At 38.1% G+C, this 22,634-nt stretch overlaps 1 protein-coding gene across 1 annotated transcript in view; it reads left to right on the top strand.

Annotated features, from left to right (window-relative positions):
* The window catches only part of LOC133070578 (endogenous retrovirus group K member 25 Env polyprotein-like), a 41,794-nt gene extending 26,654 nt beyond the window's left edge, over positions 1-15,140 (top strand). Inside the window, exons 2-3 of the mRNA XM_061162979.1 lie at positions 8,843-8,998; positions 15,023-15,140. Of these exons, the coding sequence (XP_061018962.1) occupies positions 8,843-8,998; positions 15,023-15,140 (274 nt within the window). The remainder of the gene's footprint in view (positions 1-8,842; positions 8,999-15,022) is intronic.
* The last annotated feature ends 7,494 nt before the right edge of the window (positions 15,141-22,634 follow it).

The raw sequence follows: 22,634 nt of genomic DNA, 5'->3' as shown, positions 1-22,634 counted from the left end.
GTCCTAATGAGATGGATGAAGCTGGAGCCCCTTATACAGAGTGAAGTAAGCCAGAAAGATAAAGAACATTACAGCATACTGACACATGTATATGGAATTTAGAAAGGTGATAACGATAACCCTATATGCAGAACAGAAAAAGAGACACAGAAATACAGAACAGACTTTTGAACTTTGTGGGAGAATGTGAGGGTGGGATATTTCAAAAGAACAGCATGTATACTATCTATGGTGAAACAGATCACCAGCCCAGGTGGGATGCACGAGACAAGTGCTCCAGCCTGGTGCACTGGGAAGACCCAGAGGAATCGGGTGGAGAGGGAGGTGGGAGGGGGTATCGGGATTGGGAATACATGTAAATCCATGGCTGATTCATATCAATGTATGACAAAACCCACTGGAAAAAAAAATAATAATAATAAAAATTAAAAAAAAAAATAAAAAAAAAAAAGCAGAGACATTATTTTGCCAACAAAGGTCCATCTAGTCAAGGCTGTGGTTTTTCCAGTGGTCATGTATGGATGTGAGAGTTGGACTGTGAAGAAAGCTGAGCGCCGAAGAATTGATGCTTTTGAACTGTGATGTTGGAGAAAACTTTCGAGAGTCCCTTGGACTGCAAGGAGATCCAACCAGTCCATCCTAAAGGAGATCAGTCCTGGGTGCTCATTGGAAGGACTGATGCTGAAGCTGAAACTCCAATACTTTGGCCACCTCATGAGAAGAGTTGACTCATTGGAAAAGACCCTGATGCTGGGAGGGATTGGGGGCAGGAGGAGAAGGGGATGACAGAGGATGAGATGGCTGAATGGCATCACCGACTCGATGGACATGAGTTTGGGTAAACTCCGGGAGTTGGTGATGGACAGGGAGTCCTGGCATGCTGTGGTTCATGGGGTCACAAAGAGTCTGACACAACTGAGCGACTGAACTGAACTGAACTGAAAGTTTTTTATAATTAATATAGTGGTTATATTATCACCATCTACATATAAAATGTATACATTTTCATACAATGTATATATACATGATATAGTCTCAATTAAAATAACAGATAACAGTTTAAGGTAATAATAGTAGGAATGCATTGGTGACTATCACATGGATAAGTCAAGTGAATGACATCACTGTCATAAGGCACAGAAGTGAGATACCAAAAATATACTAATATACCATTCAACTACCGATAAATTGTGATTTGAAAGTGAATTTGCAGGGACTTCTCTGGCAGTCCAGTGGTTAAGACTTCATGCTCCAATGCAGGAATATGGATTAAATCCCTGGTCAGGGAGCTAAGCTCCCACATGACTCATGAACAAAAAAACCAAAGCATAAAATAGAAGCAATAGTACAGCAAATTTAATATAGATTTTAAAAACAGTCCACATCCAGAAAAAAAAAATCTAAAAAAAAAAAAAAGAAAGTGAATTTACACCTGTTTTATATGTATATAAGACTCTAGGAGAAACACAATTACTTTAAAGAATTTTAATTAATTTGCTATGTGAGAAGATAAAAGAATCACAGAAAGCTTTCAGTTAACATAAGAGTTTTTGGGGAAAAAAAGCAAGGGGAAGAAAGAAACAGAGATAGCAACTAGAAAAAAGATACAAATATTGTAAATACTAAGATTCCCTTGAGAAGGGAATGGCAACACACTCCAATATTCTTTCCTGGAGCATTCCATGGACAGAGGAGCCTGGCCGGCTACAGTTCATGGGGTAGCAGAGTCAGACATGACTGAGTGACTAACACACAACACAGTCCAATTTGACTAATAAACACTTTAATTGAAAATTGTCTAAATATACCAGTTTGAGAGGTTCAGAATGGGTAAAAACAAAGACTAAACCTTGCTTCATCTACAAAAATAAAAATAGAACACTTTAAATACAAAGACTCAGCTTAAAAATTAGGCTAACGCCCAGAATATCTAAAACCATATTGAAAAGAACAAATTTGGTAGATTGACAATACCTCACTTCAAGACTTACAATAAAGTTGCAGTCATCAAAACAGTGTGCTAGTGGTAAAAACATAAACAGAATAGTGGAATAGAATAGAAAGCCCAGAAATAGACCCAAGTGAATATAATCAACTAATTTTTGTAAAAGGAATAAAGTCAATACAATGGAAAAAATAGTCTTTTAAACAAATGGTACTGGGACAGTTGGACATTCACATGCAAAATAATAAATCTAGACACAGACCTTACACCATTCACAAAAATTGATGCAAAATGGATTATACACCTAAATGTAAAATGCAAAATTGCCAAAATCCTAGATATTAAGCTATGAGAAAGCCTTGGGTATAGTGATGACTTCTTAGCTACAACACCAAAGGCATGATCCATCAAAGAAAAACTGGATAAACTGGGCTTCTTTAAAATGTAAAATTTCTGCTCTCAAAAGACAATGTTAAGGAAATGAGAAAACAAGCCACAGACTAGGAGAAAATATTTTCCAAAAACATAGCTGATAAAGGACCATCATTATAAAAAATGCAAGAAGAATTCTTAAAACTCAATACTAAGAAAACAAACAATTCCATTAAAAATAGGCTAAGGATCTGGACCTGGAAGAAGATATAGAGATAGCAAATGAGTATACGAAAAGATGCTCTACATTGTATCATTAAGAAATTGCAATTAAACAATGATACCACTATATACCAAATAGAGTGGCTAGAATCTAAAACACTGACATTACCAAATGCGGAAGAGTTGGGGAAAAATAAAAACCCTCATTCATTGTTAGTGGGGGTGCAAAATGGAACAGTCCTTTAGGAAGATGGTTTAACAGTTTCTTATAAAACTAAACATACATTTAGCATGCAACTCAAAAATGTAGTTGAAAACTAACTTCCACATAAGAATCTAAACACAGATATTTATAATACTTTGTTCTTAACTACCAAAACTTGAGTGCACCCAAGATGCCCCTTCAGTAGGTGAATAGATAAATAAACCATGGTACATCCAAACAACTGAATGTTTTTAACACTAAAAAGTAATGAATGATCAAGCCATGAAAAGACATAGAACTTAAATGCTTATTACTAAATGAAAGAAGCCAATCTGAAAAGGCTACATACTGTATGATTCTAACTATATGATATTTTGAAAAAGGCAAAACTATTCTCCAAGCCAGGCTTCAGTAGTATGTGAACCATGAAGTTCCAGATGTTCAAGCTGTATTTAGAAAAGGCAGAGGAACCAGAGATCAAATTGTCAACATCTGTTGGATCATCAAAAAAGCAAGAGAGTTCCAGAAAAGCATCTGCTGCTACTGCTGCTAAGTCGCTTCAGTCATGTCTGACTCTGTGCGACCCCAGAGATGGTAGCCCACCAGGCTCCCCCGTCCCTGGGATTCTCCAGGCAAGAACACTGGAGTGGGCTGCCATTGCCTTCTCTGCCAGAAAAACATCTACTTTTGCTTTATTGAACTATGCCAAAGCCTTTGCCTGTGTGGATCACAACCAACTGTGGAAAATTCTTAGAGAGATGAATACCAGACCACCTGACCTACCTCCTGAGAAATCTGTATGCAGGTCAAGAAGCAACAGTTAGAACTGTTCATGGAACTACAAACTGGTTCCAAATCAGGAAAGGAGCATGCAAGGCTGTATATTGTCACCCAGCTTATTTAACTTATATGCAGTGTACGTCATGCAAAATGCCAGGCTGGATGAAGCACAAGTGGAATCGAGATTGCTGGGGGAAATATCAATAGCCTCAGATACACAGATGACACCACACTTACGTCACAAGGTGAAGAAGAACTAAAGAGCCTCTTGATGAAAGTGAAAGAGGGAAGTGAAAAAGTTGGCTTAAAAGTCAACATTCAGAAAACTAAGGTCCCATCACTTCGTTGCATGTAGATGTGGAAACAATGGAAACAGGGACAGACTTTATTTTCTTGGGCTCCAAAATCACTGCAGATGGTGACACCAGCCATGAAATTAAAAGATGTTTGCTCCTTGGAAGAAAAGCTATGATCAACCTAAACAGCATATAAAAAACAGAGACATTACTTGACCAACAAAGGTCTGTCTAGTCAAAGATATGGTTTTCCCAGTAGTCATGTATGGATATGAGAGTTGGACTATAAAGAAAGCTGAGTGCCAAAGAATTGCTACTTTTGAACTGTGGTGTTGGAAAAGACTCTTGAGAGTCCCTGCAAGGAGATCCAACCAGTCCATCCTAAAGGAAATCAGTCCTGAATATTAGTTGGAAGGACTTGATATTGAAGTTGAAACTCCAATACTTTGGCCACCTGATGTGAAGAACCAACTCATTGGAAAAGACCCTAATGCTGGGAAAGTTTGAAGGCAGAAGGAGAAGGGGACAACAGAGGATGAGATTGTTGGATGGCATCACCCACTCAATGGACATGAGTTTAGGTAAACTCCAGGAGTGGTTGATGGACAGGGACAGCGTGGCGTGCTGCAGTCCATGGGATCACAAAGAGTTGGACATGACTGAGTGACTGAACTGAACTGATGAGGACACTAAAAGATTAGTGATTGCTGGATGTTGGGTAAAGGGGGTAGGAGGATCAATGAATGAATCATGGAGGGTTGTTATAGCAGTGAAAATACTCTTCATGATACTGTAATGATGGATATATGTAAACACACTCTTGTCAAAACCCATAGAAGAAGCATCAAGATTGAATCATATTTTTAACTATAGATTTTGAATGATTATGATGTGTTAATATAAATTGTACCACTCTGGTCAGGCCTGCTGATAGTGGGAGAGGCTGTTCATGTTGAGGAGATGAAGAACTTGGAAACTCTTTTTATTCACTGCTGAGCTTTCCTGGATCCCAAAATCACACCAAAAATAAAGTTTATTAAAAAAAGGTGGGGGGGGGGGATGGAAACTGGTTTAAACTCAGAACTGAAGAAGTTGTTTGGCTTCTGAAATTGGTAGCTGTAGAAGAGACTGTGTTCTATCCTCTCCACATATTTTCAATGCCCTGAGTTATCTTTTCTGCCTCCACATTATTGATCCTCCATTCTCAGGTCAGAAATTCTTTTAAAATTGTTGGAGGCACAATTAGTGACTTGAAATTTTCTCTTCCTGAAGGAGGTTATGCAGTTTGAATACTATCAAGTTTTAACTCTGTATAGCATTTCCGATGGAACTGTAGGTAGTATAGAATAATTAGCATAAGGCTAGACTTCAGTTATATTTTGGAGAAAGTATAAGTTTGAGATTTTGCTCTAAAATTTAACAACAAAAAAACCCCATATTTTCTCCCATGATTGAATATATTACATGTTAAAAGCTTTTTTAAAAGTTCAATTTGTATGCTCTCTATCTTTGATCTTATTTAAGTAGTTTTCTAGACTTCATGAGGGTTTTTTTTTTTTTTTTAATTTGAGCTTTAATTTTCTCACCTAAGAAGTTGGAATCAATTAAAATTCCCTAATGATATTTAAGTAAAAAAATAAATAATACATGCACAAGCAACAAATGAAAGACTAAAATTCAATAGCATTTGTGTATTTTATTCTGAAGAACTATTTAAGTACATTCTTTCAAACCCAAATATTTGTATTTTAAACAGGATTGGACAATCCTTAGGGCAAGAACTATTACTTAAGTTTTCTTACACAAGTTATGTTTTCAGTTCTTATTCATTTTATTATTTTGTTCACACTATTTTTATTTAACCAACATCTTTCCCTACTCTTTGTTTCCTCCCTTCATGCCATTCCTATTTAATAAAAAATTACCACTACATCTATGGAGATGTTCTAGAGGTAAATACATACAAAAGATAAAGTGTTAAACCGATAAATACCAAAGATACACATCAAAATTAGTTATCCTACAAGGATCACAAGTTGGTAGAGTATATCAACCTTCTTCGTCTTATTTTTATGACTTGAGTTCTCTTGTTTTCCAATTTATAGCACAAATGAGTGATCAAGGATCAAAATATTCAGTTCTATTGAGTATACTTCACATGTTCAGCTTACTAGGGCTACTTTACAATAATTGTTAAAAAACACAGACCACAGCAATATTAATTACACTAAGTCAAATAAAAAAAACAATGAATTGCTTGAAATAATGGTTAAATTATATGGAAATAGTGTGTACAAGTTTTTGATTATCTTAATGAAGACACTTTTCCTAAATATTATAGATATATTAAAAATCATATAACATTTATTTTACATATGCTTTTTTCAAATTATACAACCTTGAATGTGAAAACAGATATGTTATGATTTAGAATATCATATATTATTTTGTGATTTTTAATAGGCTACTAGTCAGAGCATATTAGTCAAGGATTCCTTGGTGGCTCAGATGGTAAAGAATCCATTTGCAATGTGGGAGACCGGGATTTGATTCCTGGGTCGGGAAGTTCCCCTGGAGGAGGGGATGACAACACACTTTAGTACTCTTGCTTGGAGAACCCCATGGACAGAGGAGCCTGGTTGTGTAGAGTCCATGGGGTTGCAAAAGGTTGGACATGACTGAGAGACTAAGCACAGTACAGTCAGAGCATATAAAATTTTGTGATTTTGTAATAGGCTACTAGTCAGACCATTAGCTGGAGAAGGCAATGGCAACCTACTCCAGTACTCTTGCCTGGAAAATCCCATGCATGGAGGATCCTGGTTGTCTGTAGTCCATGAGGAGCCGGAAATGACTGAGCGACTTCACTTTCACTTTTCACTTTCATGCATTGGAGAAGGAAATGGCACCCACTCCAGTGTTCTTGCCTGGAGAATCCCAGGGACGGGGGAGCCTGGTGGGCTGCCATCTCTGGGGTCCCACAGAGTCGGACACGACTGAAGCGGCTTAGCAGCAGCAGCAGCAGCAGACCATTAGTGTAAAGTTTATATTCATTTTATTATAAGATATATAATTTTGCAATAAGAAGTTCATGATCTGAGCCACAGTCACGAAGGTGTGACATCCTGGTGTGACATCCTAGAGCCAGACATCCTGGAGTGTGAAGTCAAGTCCTACTTTAGGAAGCATTACTATGAACAAAGTTAGTGGGGGTGATGGAATTCTAGCTGATCTATTTCAAATCCTGAAAGATGGTGCTGTTAAAGTGCTACACTCAATAGGTCAGCAAATTTGGAAAATTCAGCAGTGGCTACTAGACTGGAAAAGGTCAGTTTTCATTCCAAACCCAAAGAAGTGCAATGGTAAAGAATGTTCTAACTACCATACAATTTCACTCATTTCACATGCTAGCAAAGTAATGCTCAAACTACAAACTACTTCAAGCTAGGCTTCAATAATATGTGAACCAAGAACTTTCAGATATACAATCTGCATTTAGAAAAGAGAGAAGAACCAGAGATTAAATTGCCAACATCTGTTTTATCATAGAGGAAGCAAGGGGATTACAGAAAAACATCTACTTCTGCTTCATTGACTAGGGTAAAGTCTTTGACTCTATGGATCACAACAAACTGTGGAAAATTCTTCAAGAGATGGGAATACCATCTGATTCCTGAGAAACCTGTATGTAGGTCAAGAAGAAATAGTTAGAACTGGATATGGAACAAGTGACTGGTTCAAAACTGAGAAATGAGTATGTCAAGGCTGTATATTGTCACCCTGCATATTTAACTTATATGCAGAATATGTCATGTGAAATGCCAGTCTGGATGAAGCACAAGCTGGAATCAAGACTGCCAGGAGAAATATCAACAACCTCAGACATGCATATGACAACACTCTAATGTCAGAAAGTGAAGGGGAACTGGTGTGCCTCTTGATGAATGTGAAAGAGGAGAGTGTAAAAGCTGGCTTAAAACCCAACATTCAAAAAACTAAAATCATGGCAGCCAGTCCCATCACTTCACGACATATAGATGGGAAAACAATGGAAATAGTGACAGACTGTATTTTCTTGAGCTCCAAAACCACTGAGGACAGTGACTGCAGACATGAAATTAAAAGATGCTTGTTCTTTGAAAGAAAAGCTATGACAAACCTAGAAAGTGTATTAAAAGGCTAAGATATCACTTTGCTGACAAAGGTTTGTATAGTCAAAGTTATGGTTTTTCCAGTAATCATGTATGGATGTGTGAGCTGGACCATAAAGAAGGCTGAGGGCTGAAGAATTGTTGCTTTCAAATTATGGTACTGCAAAAGACTCTCGAGAGTCCCTTGGACATCAAGGGAATCAAACCAGTAAATCCTAAAGAAAATCAACCCTGAGTATTCACTGGATGCTAAAGCTGAAGCTCCAATCCTTTGGCCACCTGATACATAGAGCCAACTCACTGGAAAAGTCCCTGATGCTGGGAAAGATTGAGGACAGAAGGAATGGAGGATGACAGAGGATGAGACGGTTGGATGTCATAATCTTCTCAATGGACATGAGTTTGAACAAACTCTGGCAGATAGTGAAGGACAGGGAAGCCTGGTGTGCTGCAGTCCATGGGGTCACAAAGGGTTGGATAGGATTGAGCAACTGAACAGCAACAAATGTACATTCTAAATTTTTACAAAATGTAGAAAAGCATTATGATTCCCTTAGATCAGTCTCTAGTCTCTCATTATCTATCTAGTAGCCACTAGTCAGATGTGGGTACTGAACACTTGAAATATATCTAGTCAAAATTGACATAGGCTGTGAGTACGAAATAAATATTAGATGACAAAGATTTAGTTTGAAAATATGTAAAATGGACATTTATTTTATATTGGTTACATGTTGAAAAAATGATATTTTGGATTAACAATCAACCCTCAGTATCCACAGGTCTCTCATCGGTGGATTCAACTAGCCATAGATGGAAGTCGAGATCTTCCTTTGACTGAATCCATGAATGAGAACCTGTGAATATTTAGGACTAACTGTACCTTGAAAACCGTGCAAAAGAGCGCCAGCTACGGCGGACGGCGCAGAAGCGTGGCAGTGAGGAGCTACCCCACGCCCAAGGTCAGGGGTAGCGACCGAGAGCGAGCCCAGGAGCAGCGGCCTAGAGGAGCTTCCCCACGCCCAAGGTCAGGGGCGGAGGCCGAGAGGAGCTACCCCACCTCCAAGGAGCGGCTGCTGTGCAGGCACAGGAGGGCCGAGAGGAGCTACTCCACGTTCAAGGTCAGGAGGGGCGGCCCTGAGAAGATACCCCTCATCCGAGGTAAGGAGCAGCAGCTGTGCTTTGCTGGAGCAGCCTGAAGAGATACCCCACGTCCAAGGTAAGAGAAACCCAAGTAAGACGGTAGGCGTTGCGAGAGAGCATCAGAAGGCAGACAAACTAAAACCGTAATCACAGAAAACTAGCCAATCTGATCACAGGACCACAGTCCTGTCTGACTCAATGAAACTAAGCCATGCTGTGTGGGGCCACCCAAGACGGTCGGGTCACGGTGGAGAGGTCGGACAGAATGTGGTCCACTGGAGAAGGGAATGGCAAACCACTTCAGTATTCTTGCCTTGAGAACCCCATGAACAGTATGAGAAGGCAAAATGATACAACACTGAAAGAGGAACTCCCCAGCTTGGTAGGTGCCCAATATGCTACTGGAGATCAGTGGAGAAATAACTCCAGAAAGAATGAAGAGATGGAGCCAAAGCAAAAACAATACCCAGTTGTGGTTATGACTGGTGATAGAAGCAAGATCCGATGCTGTAAAGAGCAATATTGCATAGGAACCTGGAATGTTAGGTCCATGAATCAAGGCAAATTAGAAGTGGTCAAACAGGAGATGGCAAGGGTGATTGTTGACATTCTAGGAATCAGAGAACTAAAATGGACTGAAATGGGTGAATGTAACTCAGATGACCATTGTATCTACTACTGTGGGCAGGAATCCCTTAGAAGAAATGGAGTAGCCATCATAGTTAACAAAAGATTCCGAAATGTGGTACTTGAATGCAATCTCAAAAATGACAGAATGATCTCTGTTCATTTCCAAGGAAAACCATTCAATATCCTGGTTATCCAAGCCTATGCCCAACCAGTAATGCCGAAGAAGCTGAAGTTGAACGGTTCTATGAAGACCTACAAGACCTTTTAGAACTAACACCTGAAAAAGATTTCCTTTTCACTATAGCAGACTGGAATGCAAAAGTAGGAAGTCAAGAAACACCTAGAGGAACAGACAAATTTGGCCTTGGAATGAAGCATGGCAAAGGCTAATGGAGTTTTGCCAAGAGAACACACTGGTCATAGCAAACACCCTCTTCCAACAACACAAGAGAAGATACTACACATGGACATCACCAGATGGTCAACACTGAAATCAGATTGATTATATTATTTGCAGCCAAAGGTGGAGAAGCTTTATACAGTCAGCAAAAACAAGACCTAGAGCTCACTGTGGCTCAGATCATGAACTCCTTATTGCCAAATTCAGACTTAAATTGAAGAAAGCAGGGAAAACCACCACACCATTGAGGTATGACCTAAATCAAACCCCTTATGAATATACAGTAGAAGTGAGAAATAGTTTTAAGGGACCAGATCTGATAGCCAGAGGTCCTGATGAACTATGGATGGAGGTTCATGATATTGTACAGGAGACAGGGATCAAGACCATCCCCATGGAAAAGAAACTCAAAAAGGCAAAATGGTTGTTTGAGGAGGGCTTACAAACAGCTGATAAAGAAGAGAAGTGAAATTAAAGGAGAAAAGGAAAGATATTCCCATTTGAATGCAGAGTTCCAAAGAATAGCAAGGAGAGATATGAAAGCCTTCCTCAGAGATCAAGGCAAAGAATTAGAAGAAAACAACAGAATGGGAAATAATAGAGAGCTCTTCAAGAAAAATAGAGATAACAAGGGAACATTTCATGCAAAGATTGGTTTGATCTAGGGCAGAAATGGTATGGACATAACAGAAGCAGAAGATATTAAGAAGAAGTGGCAAGAATACACAGAAGAACTGTATATAAAAGATCTTCACGACCCAGATAACCACGATGGTGTAATCACTCACCTAGAGCCAGACATCCTGGAATGTGAAGTCAAGTGGGACTTAGAAAGCATCGCTACAAACAAAGCTAGTGGAGGTGATGGAATTCCAGTTGAGCTATTTCAAATCCTGAAAGATAATGCTGTGAAAGTGCCGCTCTCAATATGGCAGCACATTTGGAAAACTCAGCAGTGGTCACAGGACTGGAAAAGGTCAGTTTTCATTCCAGTCCCAAAGAAAGGCAATCCCAAAGAATGCTCAAACTACCACACAATTCCACTCATCTCACACGCTAGTAAAGTAATGCTCAAAATTCTCCAAGCCAGGCTTCAGCAATATGTGAACCGTGAACTTCCAGATGTTGAAGCTGGATTTAGAATAAGGCAGAGGAACCAGAGATCAAATTGCCAACATCCACTGGATCATCAAACAAGCAAGAGCGTCCCAGGAAAACATCTATTTCTGCTTTGTTGACTATGCCAAAGCCCTTGACTGTGTGGATCACAATAAACTGTGGAAAAATTCTGATGGGAATACCAGACCACCTGACCTGCCTGTTGAGAAACCTGTATGCAGGTCAGGAAGCAACAGTTAGAAATGGACGTGATACAATAGACTGGTTCCAAATAGGAAAAGGAGTACGTCAAGGCTGTATATTGTCACCCTGCTTATTTAACTTATATGCAGAGTACATCATGAGAAATGCTGGGCTGGAAAAAGCACTCGCTGGAATCAAGATTGCCGGGAGAAATATCAATAACCTCAGATATGCCTCAGATGACACCACCCTTATGGCAGAAAGAGAAGAGGAACTAAAAAGCCTCTTGATGAAAGTGAAAGAGGAGAGTGAAAAAGTTGGCTTGAAGCTCAACATTCAGAAAACTAAGATCATGTCTTCTGGTCCCATCACGTCATGGCAAATAGATGGGGAAACAGTGGAAACCATGTCAGACTTTAGTTTTTTGGGCTCCAAACTCACTGCAGATGGTGACTGCAGCCATGAAATTAAAAGACGCTTACTCCTTGGAAGGAAAGTTATGACCAACCTAGACAGCATTATAAAAAGCAGAGACATTACTTTGCCAACAAAGGTCCGTCTAGTCAAGGCTGTGGTTTTTCCAGGGGTCATGTATGAATGTGAGAGTTGGACTGTGAAGAAAGCTGAGCACTGAAGAATTGATGCTTTTGAACTGTGGTGTTGGAGAAGACTCTTGAGAGCCCCTTGGACTGCAAGGAGATCCAACCAGTCCATCCTAAAGAGATCAGTCCTGGATGTTCATTGGAAGGACTGATGCTGAAGCTGAAACTCCAATACTTTGGCCACTTCATGCGAAGTGTTGATTCATTGGAAAAGACCCTGATACTGGGAGGGACTGTGGGCAGGAGGAGAAGGGGATGACAAAGTATGACATGGCTGGATGGCATCACTGACTCAATAGCCATGAGTTTGAGTAAACTCCGGGAGTTGGTGATGGACAGGGAGACCTGGCGTGCTGCAATTCATGGGGTCGCAAAGAGTTGGACACGACTGGGTGACTGAACTGAACTGGTGAACACTCTCACAAAATCCTCAAGGACACAGCACATTAATCTTCTGACCCTTGAGTTAAAACCATACAATGCACTTAATTGTATTATGCCAATGTATTGAATACAATGCTACTAATTATTTCTCTTGGAGTCAAAAACCATTGATGGTCTAGTTGTTTTTGTTGTTCAGTCACTAAGTCATGTCCAACTCTTTTGCATCCCCATGGACTGTAGCCCACCAGGCTCCTCTATGGATGGGATTTCCCAGGCAAGCGCTCTGGAGTGGGCTGTCATTTCCTACTCCAGATGGTCCATTATGTTCAGCTTAAAGCTGAGGTGTCTAATATGTTCTCAGGGGTAAGTATATTTTTTGTATCATTTATAAAATGTTGAAAAATATAAACTTAAGTAATTGAATAGTTTTTCAAACTAAAAATAGACCATCTAGAATGTTTCATTTATTGTTTTATAAAAGTTATAGATGACCAAAAAAATTCAAACTTTATTTAAAAAAAAATCAAACCTGTGTTGATGAGGAATGAATTGTACTGTAATTATAATATTATATAAAACTATATAATTATAATATTAAATTACTATCACGAGCTTCCTTTTATTTTTAATGTGACTACTAGAATATTGAAAAATACATATATGGCTTTCATTATATCTCTTATGAATAGCTTCTCTTGAAAAAAAAAAATCACAAAACTCATAATCATTCAAACTTTCATCAGCACTGTAGTAATGGCTCAGCTGATGCCTCATAAGATTGGATAAATTCACCCAAAGTTTATTTTTTTTTAATCTTAGTGATATGATTTGACTGCTTTTTGACAAAGTGAATTTGTCTTTGAGTTTTGGCATTGAGAAGACATGAGTCAGAAAGCCTCATTGTGAACCTGTCAAAATTTTAATTCAAAAAACAGCATGCATGAGAGTTGTCTGAGTAATAGTTTTTGGTATTTTCAGCTTTGGCTACAAGAATAGATAACAATCATTAACTGTAAAAGACTGAAACATTTATCAAATTAGAACAGCTACTTATTTCCATTTAATTAAAATTCATGTGTTTTCATTTGTAAATTTTCTTAAACTATCTGAGATCCATAAAATCTTTCAAAGTTTAAAGATAGATGTCATGGATTCAGTAAAAATTTATGAAACATTTTGTGGATTTGCTCACTTTTCTTTCTTTAAGAGAGGAGTTAAAGACTTCATCATTTTCCTGAAGAACTTGAGATAAAAAAATTTAATTTCCTACTTTAGAACTAACTTAATTTCTTTCCAATACTGTGACTTCTCTTTGCTTGAGATAAAGACTGTGCATAAACTTCTCAAATTTAGTCTGTGCTAAATTATTTTTTGTTTCTGAGTTTTAAGAAATTGACCGTAAATATTGAAAGTTCATAAATCATCAATGCAGGGAGTAGAATGTAAGGGATTGGTTTCTTTTTTTTGGGGAGCGGGGATTGGTTTCCGAATGAAAATTATAGCAATTTTTATAACTTAAGGGATTCCCAGTTGGTACTAGTGGTAAAGAATCCACCTACGAAAGCAGAAGATGTAAGAAACACGGTTTCCATTCCTGGGTCAGGAAGATCCCCTAGAGAAGGAAATGGCATCCCACTCCAGTATTCTTGCTAAGAGAATTCCATGAACGGAGTCAAATAACTAACTAAACAACATTTTTTAAAAAGAAGAGTCATTATGTCTAAGTGGGGCTTCCCTTGTAGCTCAGTTGGTAAAGAATCTGCCTGCAGTGCAGAGGACCCGGGTTTGATCACTGAGTTGGGAAGATCCCCTGGAGAAGGAAATGGTGACCCACTCCAGTATTCTTGCCTGGAAAAATCTCATGGACCGAGGAGCCTGGTGGGCTGCAGTCCGTGGGGTTGCAAAGAGTCGGGCATGACTGAGCAACTAACACTAACACACTTATTCAAGACTTAGCTAAATTAATTTCATATGATGGCATTCATCAAGTTTTATCTAAAGGAAACTTCCTTTTTTGGTATTCTTAGACATCTTCAACTTCAGACACATAAGCTAATACAGAGCAAAGCTTCCCTTAGGATCAGAAATAAAATAAAATCTAAATTAAAAATAAAATTAAATTGTTTAATTTAATTTTAGATAAATTAGATAAATAATTTAGATAAATTAGATTTAGATAAACTTAGATAAATAATTTTAGATAAATTAGATAAATAATTTAAATCTAAATTTAAAATAAAAACAAACAATTCCCTGCTGCCATTGCAGACTTTAGCATGTGAAACAGTGATTTTTCCTATCACAGGAGCCATATTTGCTTTACGGAGCACTTATTTCACAAATTTACCCCCAAACTCAGTATAGTCTAAACACACAACCCTTTAACAGAAAAAAAGGCCCATAGTCTTAGACAAACTGAACCATTTTTGAAAATAAAACTCATGGTTTTATTTCTGTTTATGTCTATGCAGCATAATAAAACAGTCAATGGTCAATCTAACAATTTCAAAAATTTGAATTCCAGATATGTGTTTATTAGTAAATAATGGGTTGTTTGGGTTTCCAAATTGTTCCTCTCATGTAACAATAGCTCAGATTATAGTGGCATTAGAGAAAAGCAGCCATTGCTACACAGGTGGTGGGATATGCAGAATCATCTGAGTCTCATGGTGCGAATAACTCAGAAAGGCACCAGCCTGGGTGCCTAACCCTAACCCTAACCCTAACCCTAGAGAGCAGTGACTAGGAGATGTCACTTAGATAGTGTATCACCTGTGAATAACAGGAGTACAGAGACAAGAGTTTGGTCTGGAAAATGGGGTGGATACCAAGAGTCTTGCTTTTGATATTTAACTAATCTCTACAGTAAAGCCATAAACCCTATCCATATAACATAGTTTGAGACCACTTCAATGGCTTAGGGATATCACAACTATTTTCATAATAATACCAAGACTGTACTTTTTTGTTTCACTGCCATTTATTTATTTATTTTTTTTACAGCTGTGGAGTGGAGTTTTCAGAGGTTATATGAAATATAAAAGGTAAATGCACATAAAAAGTAAATTAAATACAGAAAGTGTGGACTTCCCTGGTGGTTCAGTGGTAAAGAAACCACCTGCCAATACAGAAGAACTCAGATTTGATCTCTGGGTCTGGAAGGTCCCCTGGAGAAATAAATGGCAACCCAGTCCAATATTCTTGCCTGGGAAATTCCATGGACAGAAGAGCCTGGTGGGCACAGCCCATGGGGTTTCAAAAGTCAGACATGACTTAACAACTAAACAACATCAAAAACAACATAAAGTGTGATAAGCGAATTCAAGAGCAAATATAAAAATACAGCCAGATATTAACATTTGCAGCAACGTGAAGGAGTGTCATTCCTTCACATTTTTTTCTTGTTTTCTAAAATGCAGTTATTTATTTTTAATTGTTTTAATTTTTACCTTTTTCCTTCCAGTTTGTTGAGCTATATATAGAATAAAAGTTTAATGTATACAGCACAATGATTTGGTGGCACTAGTGGTAAAGAGGCTTCTCTGGTAGCTCAGATGGTAAAGCATCTGCCTACAATGAGGGAGACCTGGGTTCGATCCCTGGGTCGGGAAGATCCCCTGGAGAAGGAAATGGCAACCCACTCCAGTACTCTTGCCTGGAAAATCCCATGGACAGAGGAGCCTAGTGGGCTACAGCCCATGGGGTCGCAAAGAGTCAGACACAACTGACATGATTTAGTATGCATGCACATGACAAGTTTATCATGATGAATTTAGTGGATATCCACCATCTCATATAGATGCAAAATTAAAGAAACAGAAAAAAAATTTTTTTCCTTATGATGAGAACTCTTATGATTTACTTTCTAAACAACTTCCAATATAACATACAGCATTATATGTATTATGTTATATATTACAAACCTAGTACTTATTTATCTTATAACTGGAAGTTTGTACATTTTGACCACTTTCTTCCAATCCTCCTTCCCCCTGTCTTTGGTAAGGGGGAAGGGGAATCTATTCACTGCCGCAATTCAGTTCAGTCGCTCAGTCGTGTTCAATTCTTTGTGAACCCATGAATTGCAGCACTCCAGGCCTCCCTGTCCATCACCAACTCCTGGAGTTTACTCAAACTCATGTCCATCGAGTCAGTGATGCTTTCCAGCAATCTCATCCTTTGTCATCCCCTTCTTATCCTGCCCACAATCCCTCCCAGTATCAGGGTCTTTTCCAATGAATCAACACTTCGCATGAAGTGGCCAAAGTATTGGAGTTTCAGCTTCAGCATCAGTCCTTCCAATGAACATCCAGGACTGATCTCTTTAGGATGGACTGGTTGGATCTCCTTGCAGTCCAAGGGGCTCTCAAGAGTCTTCTCCAACACCACAGTTCAAAAGCATCAATTCTTCAGTGCTCAGCTTTCTTCACAGTCCAACTCTCACATTCATACATGACCCCTGGAAAAACCACAGCCTTGACTAGACGGACCTTTGTTGGCAAAGTAATGTCTCTGCTTTTTATAATGCTGTCTAGGTTGGTCATAACTTTCCTTCCAAGGAGTAAGCGTCTTTTAATTTCATGGCTGCAGTCACCATCTGCAGTGAGTTTGGAGCCCAAAAAACTAAAGTCTGACATGGTTTCCACTGTTTCCCCATCTATTTGCCATGACGTGATGGGACCAGAAGACATGATCTTAGTTTTCTGAATGTTGAGCTTCAAGCCAACTTTTTCACTCTCCTCTTTCACTTTCATCAAGAGGCTTTTTAGTTCCTCTTCTCTTTCTGCCATAAGGGTGGTGTCATCTGAGGCATATCTGAGGTTATTGATATTTCTCCCGGCAATCTTGATTCCAGCGAGTGCTTTTTCCAGCCCAGCATTTCTCATGATGTACTCTGCATATAAGTTAAATAAGCAGGGTGACAATATACAGCCTTGACGTACTCCTTTTCCTATTTGGAACCAGTCTATTGTATCACGTCCATTTCTAACTGTTGCTTCCTGACCTGCATACAGGTTTCTCAACAGGCAGGTCAGGTGGTCTGGTATTCCCATCAGAATTTTTCCACAGTTTATTGTGATCCACACAGTCAAGGGCTTTGGCATAGTCAACAAAGCAGAAATAGATGTTTTCCTGGGACGCTCTTGCTTGTTTGATGATCCAGTGGATGTTGGCAATTTGATCTCTGGTTCCTCTGCCTTATTCTAAATCCAGCTTCAACATCTGGAAGTTCACGGTTCACATATTGCTGAAGCCTGGCTTGGAGAATTTTGAGCATTACTTTACTAGCGTGTGAGATGAGTGGAATTGTGTGGTAGTTTGAGCATTCTTTGGGATTGCCTTTCTTTGGGACTGGAATGAAAACTGACCTTTTCCAGTCCTGTGACCACTGCTGATTTTTCCAAATGTGCTGGCATATTGAGTGCAGCACTTTCACAGCATCATCTTTCAGGATTTGAAATAGCTCAACTGGAATTCCATCAGCTCAACTTTGTTTGTAGTGATGCTTTCTAAGGCCCACTTGACTTCACATTCCAGGATGTCTGGCTCTAGGTGAGTGATTACACCATTGTGATTATCTGGGTCATTAAGATCTTTTATATACAGTTCTTCTGTGTATTCTTGCTGCTTCTTCTTAATATCTTCTGCTTCTATTAGGTCCATACCATGTCTGTCCTTTATCAAACCCATCTTTGCATGAAATGTTCCCTTGATATCTCTATTTTTCTTGAAAAGCTCTCTATTATTTCCCATTCTGTTGTTTTCTTTTTCTTTGCCTTGATCTCTGAGGAAGGCTTTCATATCTCTCCTTGCTATTCTTTGGAACTCTGCATTCAGATGGGTATATCTTTCTTTTTCTCCTTTGCTTTTTTGCTTCTCTTCTTTTCACAGCTATTCGTAATGCATCCTCAGGCAGCCATTGTGCTTTTTTGCATTTCTTTTCCATGGATATCATCTTAATCCTTGTCTCCTATACAATGTCATGAACTTCCATCCATAGTTCATCAGGAACTCTTTCTATCAGCTCTAGTCCCTTAAATCTATTTCTCACTTCCACTGTATCATCATAAGGGATTTGATTTAGGTCATACATGAATGGTGTGGTGGTTTTCCCTGCTTTCTTCAATTTAAGTCTGAATTTGGCAATAAGGAGTTCATGATCTGAGCCACAGTCAGCTCCCAGTCTTGTTTTTGTTGACTATATAGAACTTCTCCATCTTTAGCTGCAAGGATTATAATCAATCTGATTTCGGTGTTGACCATCTGGTGATGTCCATGTGTAGAGTCTTCTCTTGTGTTGTTGGAAGAAGTTGTTTGCTATGACCAGTGTGTTCTCTTGGCAAAACTCCATTAGCCTTTGCCCTGCTTCATTCTGTACTCCAAGGCCAAATTTGCCTGTTACTCCAGGTGTTTCTTGACTTCCTACTTTTGCATTCCAGTCCCCTATAATGAAAAGGACATCCTTTTTAGTTGTTAGTTCTAAAAGGTCTTGTAGGTCTTCATAGAACCATTCAACTTCAGCTTCTTCAGCATTATTGGTAGGGGTAGGCTTGGATTACTGGGATATTGAATGGTTTTCCTTGGAAAGGAACGAGATCATTCTGAACTCAATGAAACTAAGCCATGCCATGTGGGGCCACCCAAGTTGGATGGGTCATGGTGGAGAGGTCTGACAGAATGTTATCCATTGTAGAAGGGAATCCAAACCACTTTGGTATTCTTGCGTTGAGAACCCTATAAACAGTATGAAAAGGCAAAATGATAGGATACTGAAAGAGAACTCCTCAGGTCGGTACATGCCCAGTATGCTACTGGAGATCAGTGGAGAAATAACTCCAGAAAGAATGAAGGGATGGAGTCAAAGCAAAAACAATACCCAGTTGTGAATGGGACTGGTGATAGAAGCAAGGTCCGATGCTGTAAAGGGCAATATTGCATAGGAAACTGGAATGTTAGGTTCATGAATCAAGGCAAATTGGAAGTGGTCAAACAGGAGATGGCAAGAGTGAACGTCGACATTCTAGGAATCAGCAAACTAAAATGGACTGGAATGGGTGAACATAACTCAAATGACCATTACATTTACTACTGTCAGCAGGAATCCCTTAGAAGAAATTGAGTAGTCATCATGGTCAACAAAAGATTCTGAAATGCAGTACTTGGATGCAGTCTCAAAAATGACAGAATGATCTCTGTTAGTTTCCAAGGCAAACCATTCACTGCCTCTGATAAGCACAAATCTTATTTCTTTTCTTATGAGTTTGTTTGTTTGTTTTTGAAGTTTAACTGGCCCACAACACTATGTTAGTTTCAGTTACACACATAGTGATTTGATATTTCTATACATTTCAAAATGATCACTGTGATAGTCTAGTTATCATCTATCAGCATACAAGGATATTACATAATGATTGACTATATTCCTCACACTGAACATTTTATACCTGTGACATTTATTTTGTAACTGGAAGCTTGTACCCCTTAACTTCCCACACCTATTTTTCTCCTCCCAGTTCTCCTCCCTTCAGGCAACCATCTGTTTATTCTCCGTATCTGTGACGCTGTTTCTGTTTCTTTATGTTTGTTCTTAATTTTTCTTTTTGATTTCGTACGTATGCTAATTGTCTTTTTCTATCCAACTTACTTTAAGTAGCACAATAATTTTTAGGTCCAACAACACATTGTTGCAAACATCAAGATTGCACTGTGTTTTATGGCTGAGTGGCATTCCATAAATATATACCACTTAATATTTATCCATTTATCTATTGATGGGTACATAGGTTGTTCCTGCATCTTGGGTATTGTAAATACAGCTACAATGAACATACACGTGCGTGTATCTTTAGGAATTCGAGTTTTCATTTTATTCAAATAAATAAATACTCAGGAGTAGAGTTGCTGGATTGTATAGTAGTTCCATTTTTAAATGTTGAGGAATTTTCATACTGTTTTCCATAGTGGATGTACAAATTTGCACTCCCACCTACAGGGTTCCCTTTGCTCCAAATCCTAACCAGCAGTTGTTTCTTGTTGTCTTGAAAATAACCATCCTGACAGATGTGAGATATTTCATTGTAGTTTTGATTTGCATTCCCCTGATATTAGTGATGCTCAGCATCATATATATATATATATATATATATATATATATATAACCATCTCAAAATACAGTTAAAAAATATATTAACATATAATGGATGTATTAATACTATTGCAAGTGAATTAATAAATACTTGAATTTTTCTTAGTTTAAATTTGGAATGTGGTAAATATTAATAGAAATAACCTGTATAAACAAGTCTATGAAATGCTCAATAACTTTTAAAATTACAAAGGATTCATTAGTCAAAAAATTGGGGAATCATCATTTCACATTAGCAGATAAAAACTGAAAAATTAATATTCTCAAAAGATATAGAAAATACATATTATAAGACTAAACATATTTTCTGATAAATAAATAAGCAGGAATTATTCTTATCATCTTCATCACAGTTTTATTCAAACTATATTCAGATGTATAAAGGACAGTTTTTACCTAGCTGAAAATTAACACTTCCAAATAATTAATAATTTGGTCTTTTCAAATTTAATGACCCCTTTTATTTTTTAAAGACAGTCAATATATATAATATCCAAGGTTTAGATTCCTACTGGTTACTGGGTTTGAAAGACTTTTTAGAGACTCTCTCTCCTGAATTAAATGTTTTCAGAATACCACTTCTTTCTTCTCTTCAAAGATCATCTGGGATATGAGGATGTCCACTCTCTCTTTATGAAAGCAGAGAAGATCTGTGCTTGTATCCAGATGGTGTCTTACAAATTCACTATCTACTACAGTTCCCATCTGGACTGTTATCTGGGTTGGCAGCTCGCAAGTGTGATATTCATAGCTTCCACTGGGAATTTTGAGTTATATTGGGATACAGTATCTGAGTGAATGTTTTGGCTATTTTCACTTGCTTTCTGCATCCTCTTCTCTCTGATTAGTTCTTGGGGTATCCACAGACTCTTTCAGAGCTTGCACATTTTTTCATTAGGGACAGAAATGAATCCCCTCACACTAGGGGCAGTGTTTGCTGTTGGATTCTACAATATTCTTCAACATTTTTACAGGAGTTTTTGTTTTGTTTTGTTTTAATTTTTATTGGAATATAGTTGATTTACAATGCTGCATTATTTTAGGCGTACAGCAAAGTGAGCCAGTTATATATATATATATACATATATTCATTCATTTTTAGATTCTTTTTTCCCATTTAGATCATTACAGAGTACTGAGTAGAGTTTCCTGCACTATAAAGCAGGTCCTCATTAGTTATCAATTTTATATGTAGCAGTGTGCATATGTCAGTCCCAATCTCCCAAATTATCCTTGCTCCCCTTATCCCTTGGTGTTCAGGAGTTCTGAAAACAACACTTTCTCAATGATCAGTTTGAAGGGGTGGATACAAGAAACCAAAACCTGGTATGTTAATCACTGTCCTACTGTTATCTTCCTTCTATACCCACTCCCCATCTGTGCATACAGAGAGACAAGCTTTACTGACCCTCCAGTTTTATGGGACCACTTTTGACTCCCTCCTTTTCTTTCTTAATTCCATTTTTCCTGATAAGCTCTCATACTAATAAGAGAAGACAAATCATAATATAATATTTCAAAAATTGTATATCTATTATGTTTATATTTTTATATAATCTGAGAAGAAATGAAAAATATATTCTAAAATCTATAGAACACTTTATACCAAATAATGCCAACCATTATACCAAATAAAAAAACACTGAAAGCTTTTATAAGAATGTGAAGAACAAAACATGGATGTTAACTATCTGTAATATTAAATGTTTGCCTGCTGGTCTTATGTAACACATTAAAAAAAAAAAAAGAGGTGTAAATAGGATGGAAGAGACTTAATGGATATATTTATACTGATGTTATAGTTCTGACAAAATGTGGTCCACTGGAGAAGGGGATGGAAAAGCACTTAAGTATTCTTGCCTTGAGAACCCCATGAAGAGTATGAAAAAGCAAAAAGAGGACACTGAAAGATGATCTCCCCTGGTCCGTGGGTGCCCAATATGCTACTGGAGAAGAGTGGAGAAATAACTACAGAAAGAATGAAGAGATGGAGCCAAGGCAAAAACAACACCCAGTTGTGGAAGTGCCTGGTGATGGAAGTAATATCTGATGCTGT

The sequence above is a fragment of the Dama dama genome, chromosome 15 (assembly GCF_033118175.1).
Source record: "Dama dama isolate Ldn47 chromosome 15, ASM3311817v1, whole genome shotgun sequence".
Lineage (NCBI taxonomy): Eukaryota > Metazoa > Chordata > Mammalia > Artiodactyla > Cervidae > Dama > Dama dama.
The sequence above is the reverse complement of the archived record's forward strand: the minus strand, read 5'-3'. Positions and strand labels throughout refer to the sequence as shown.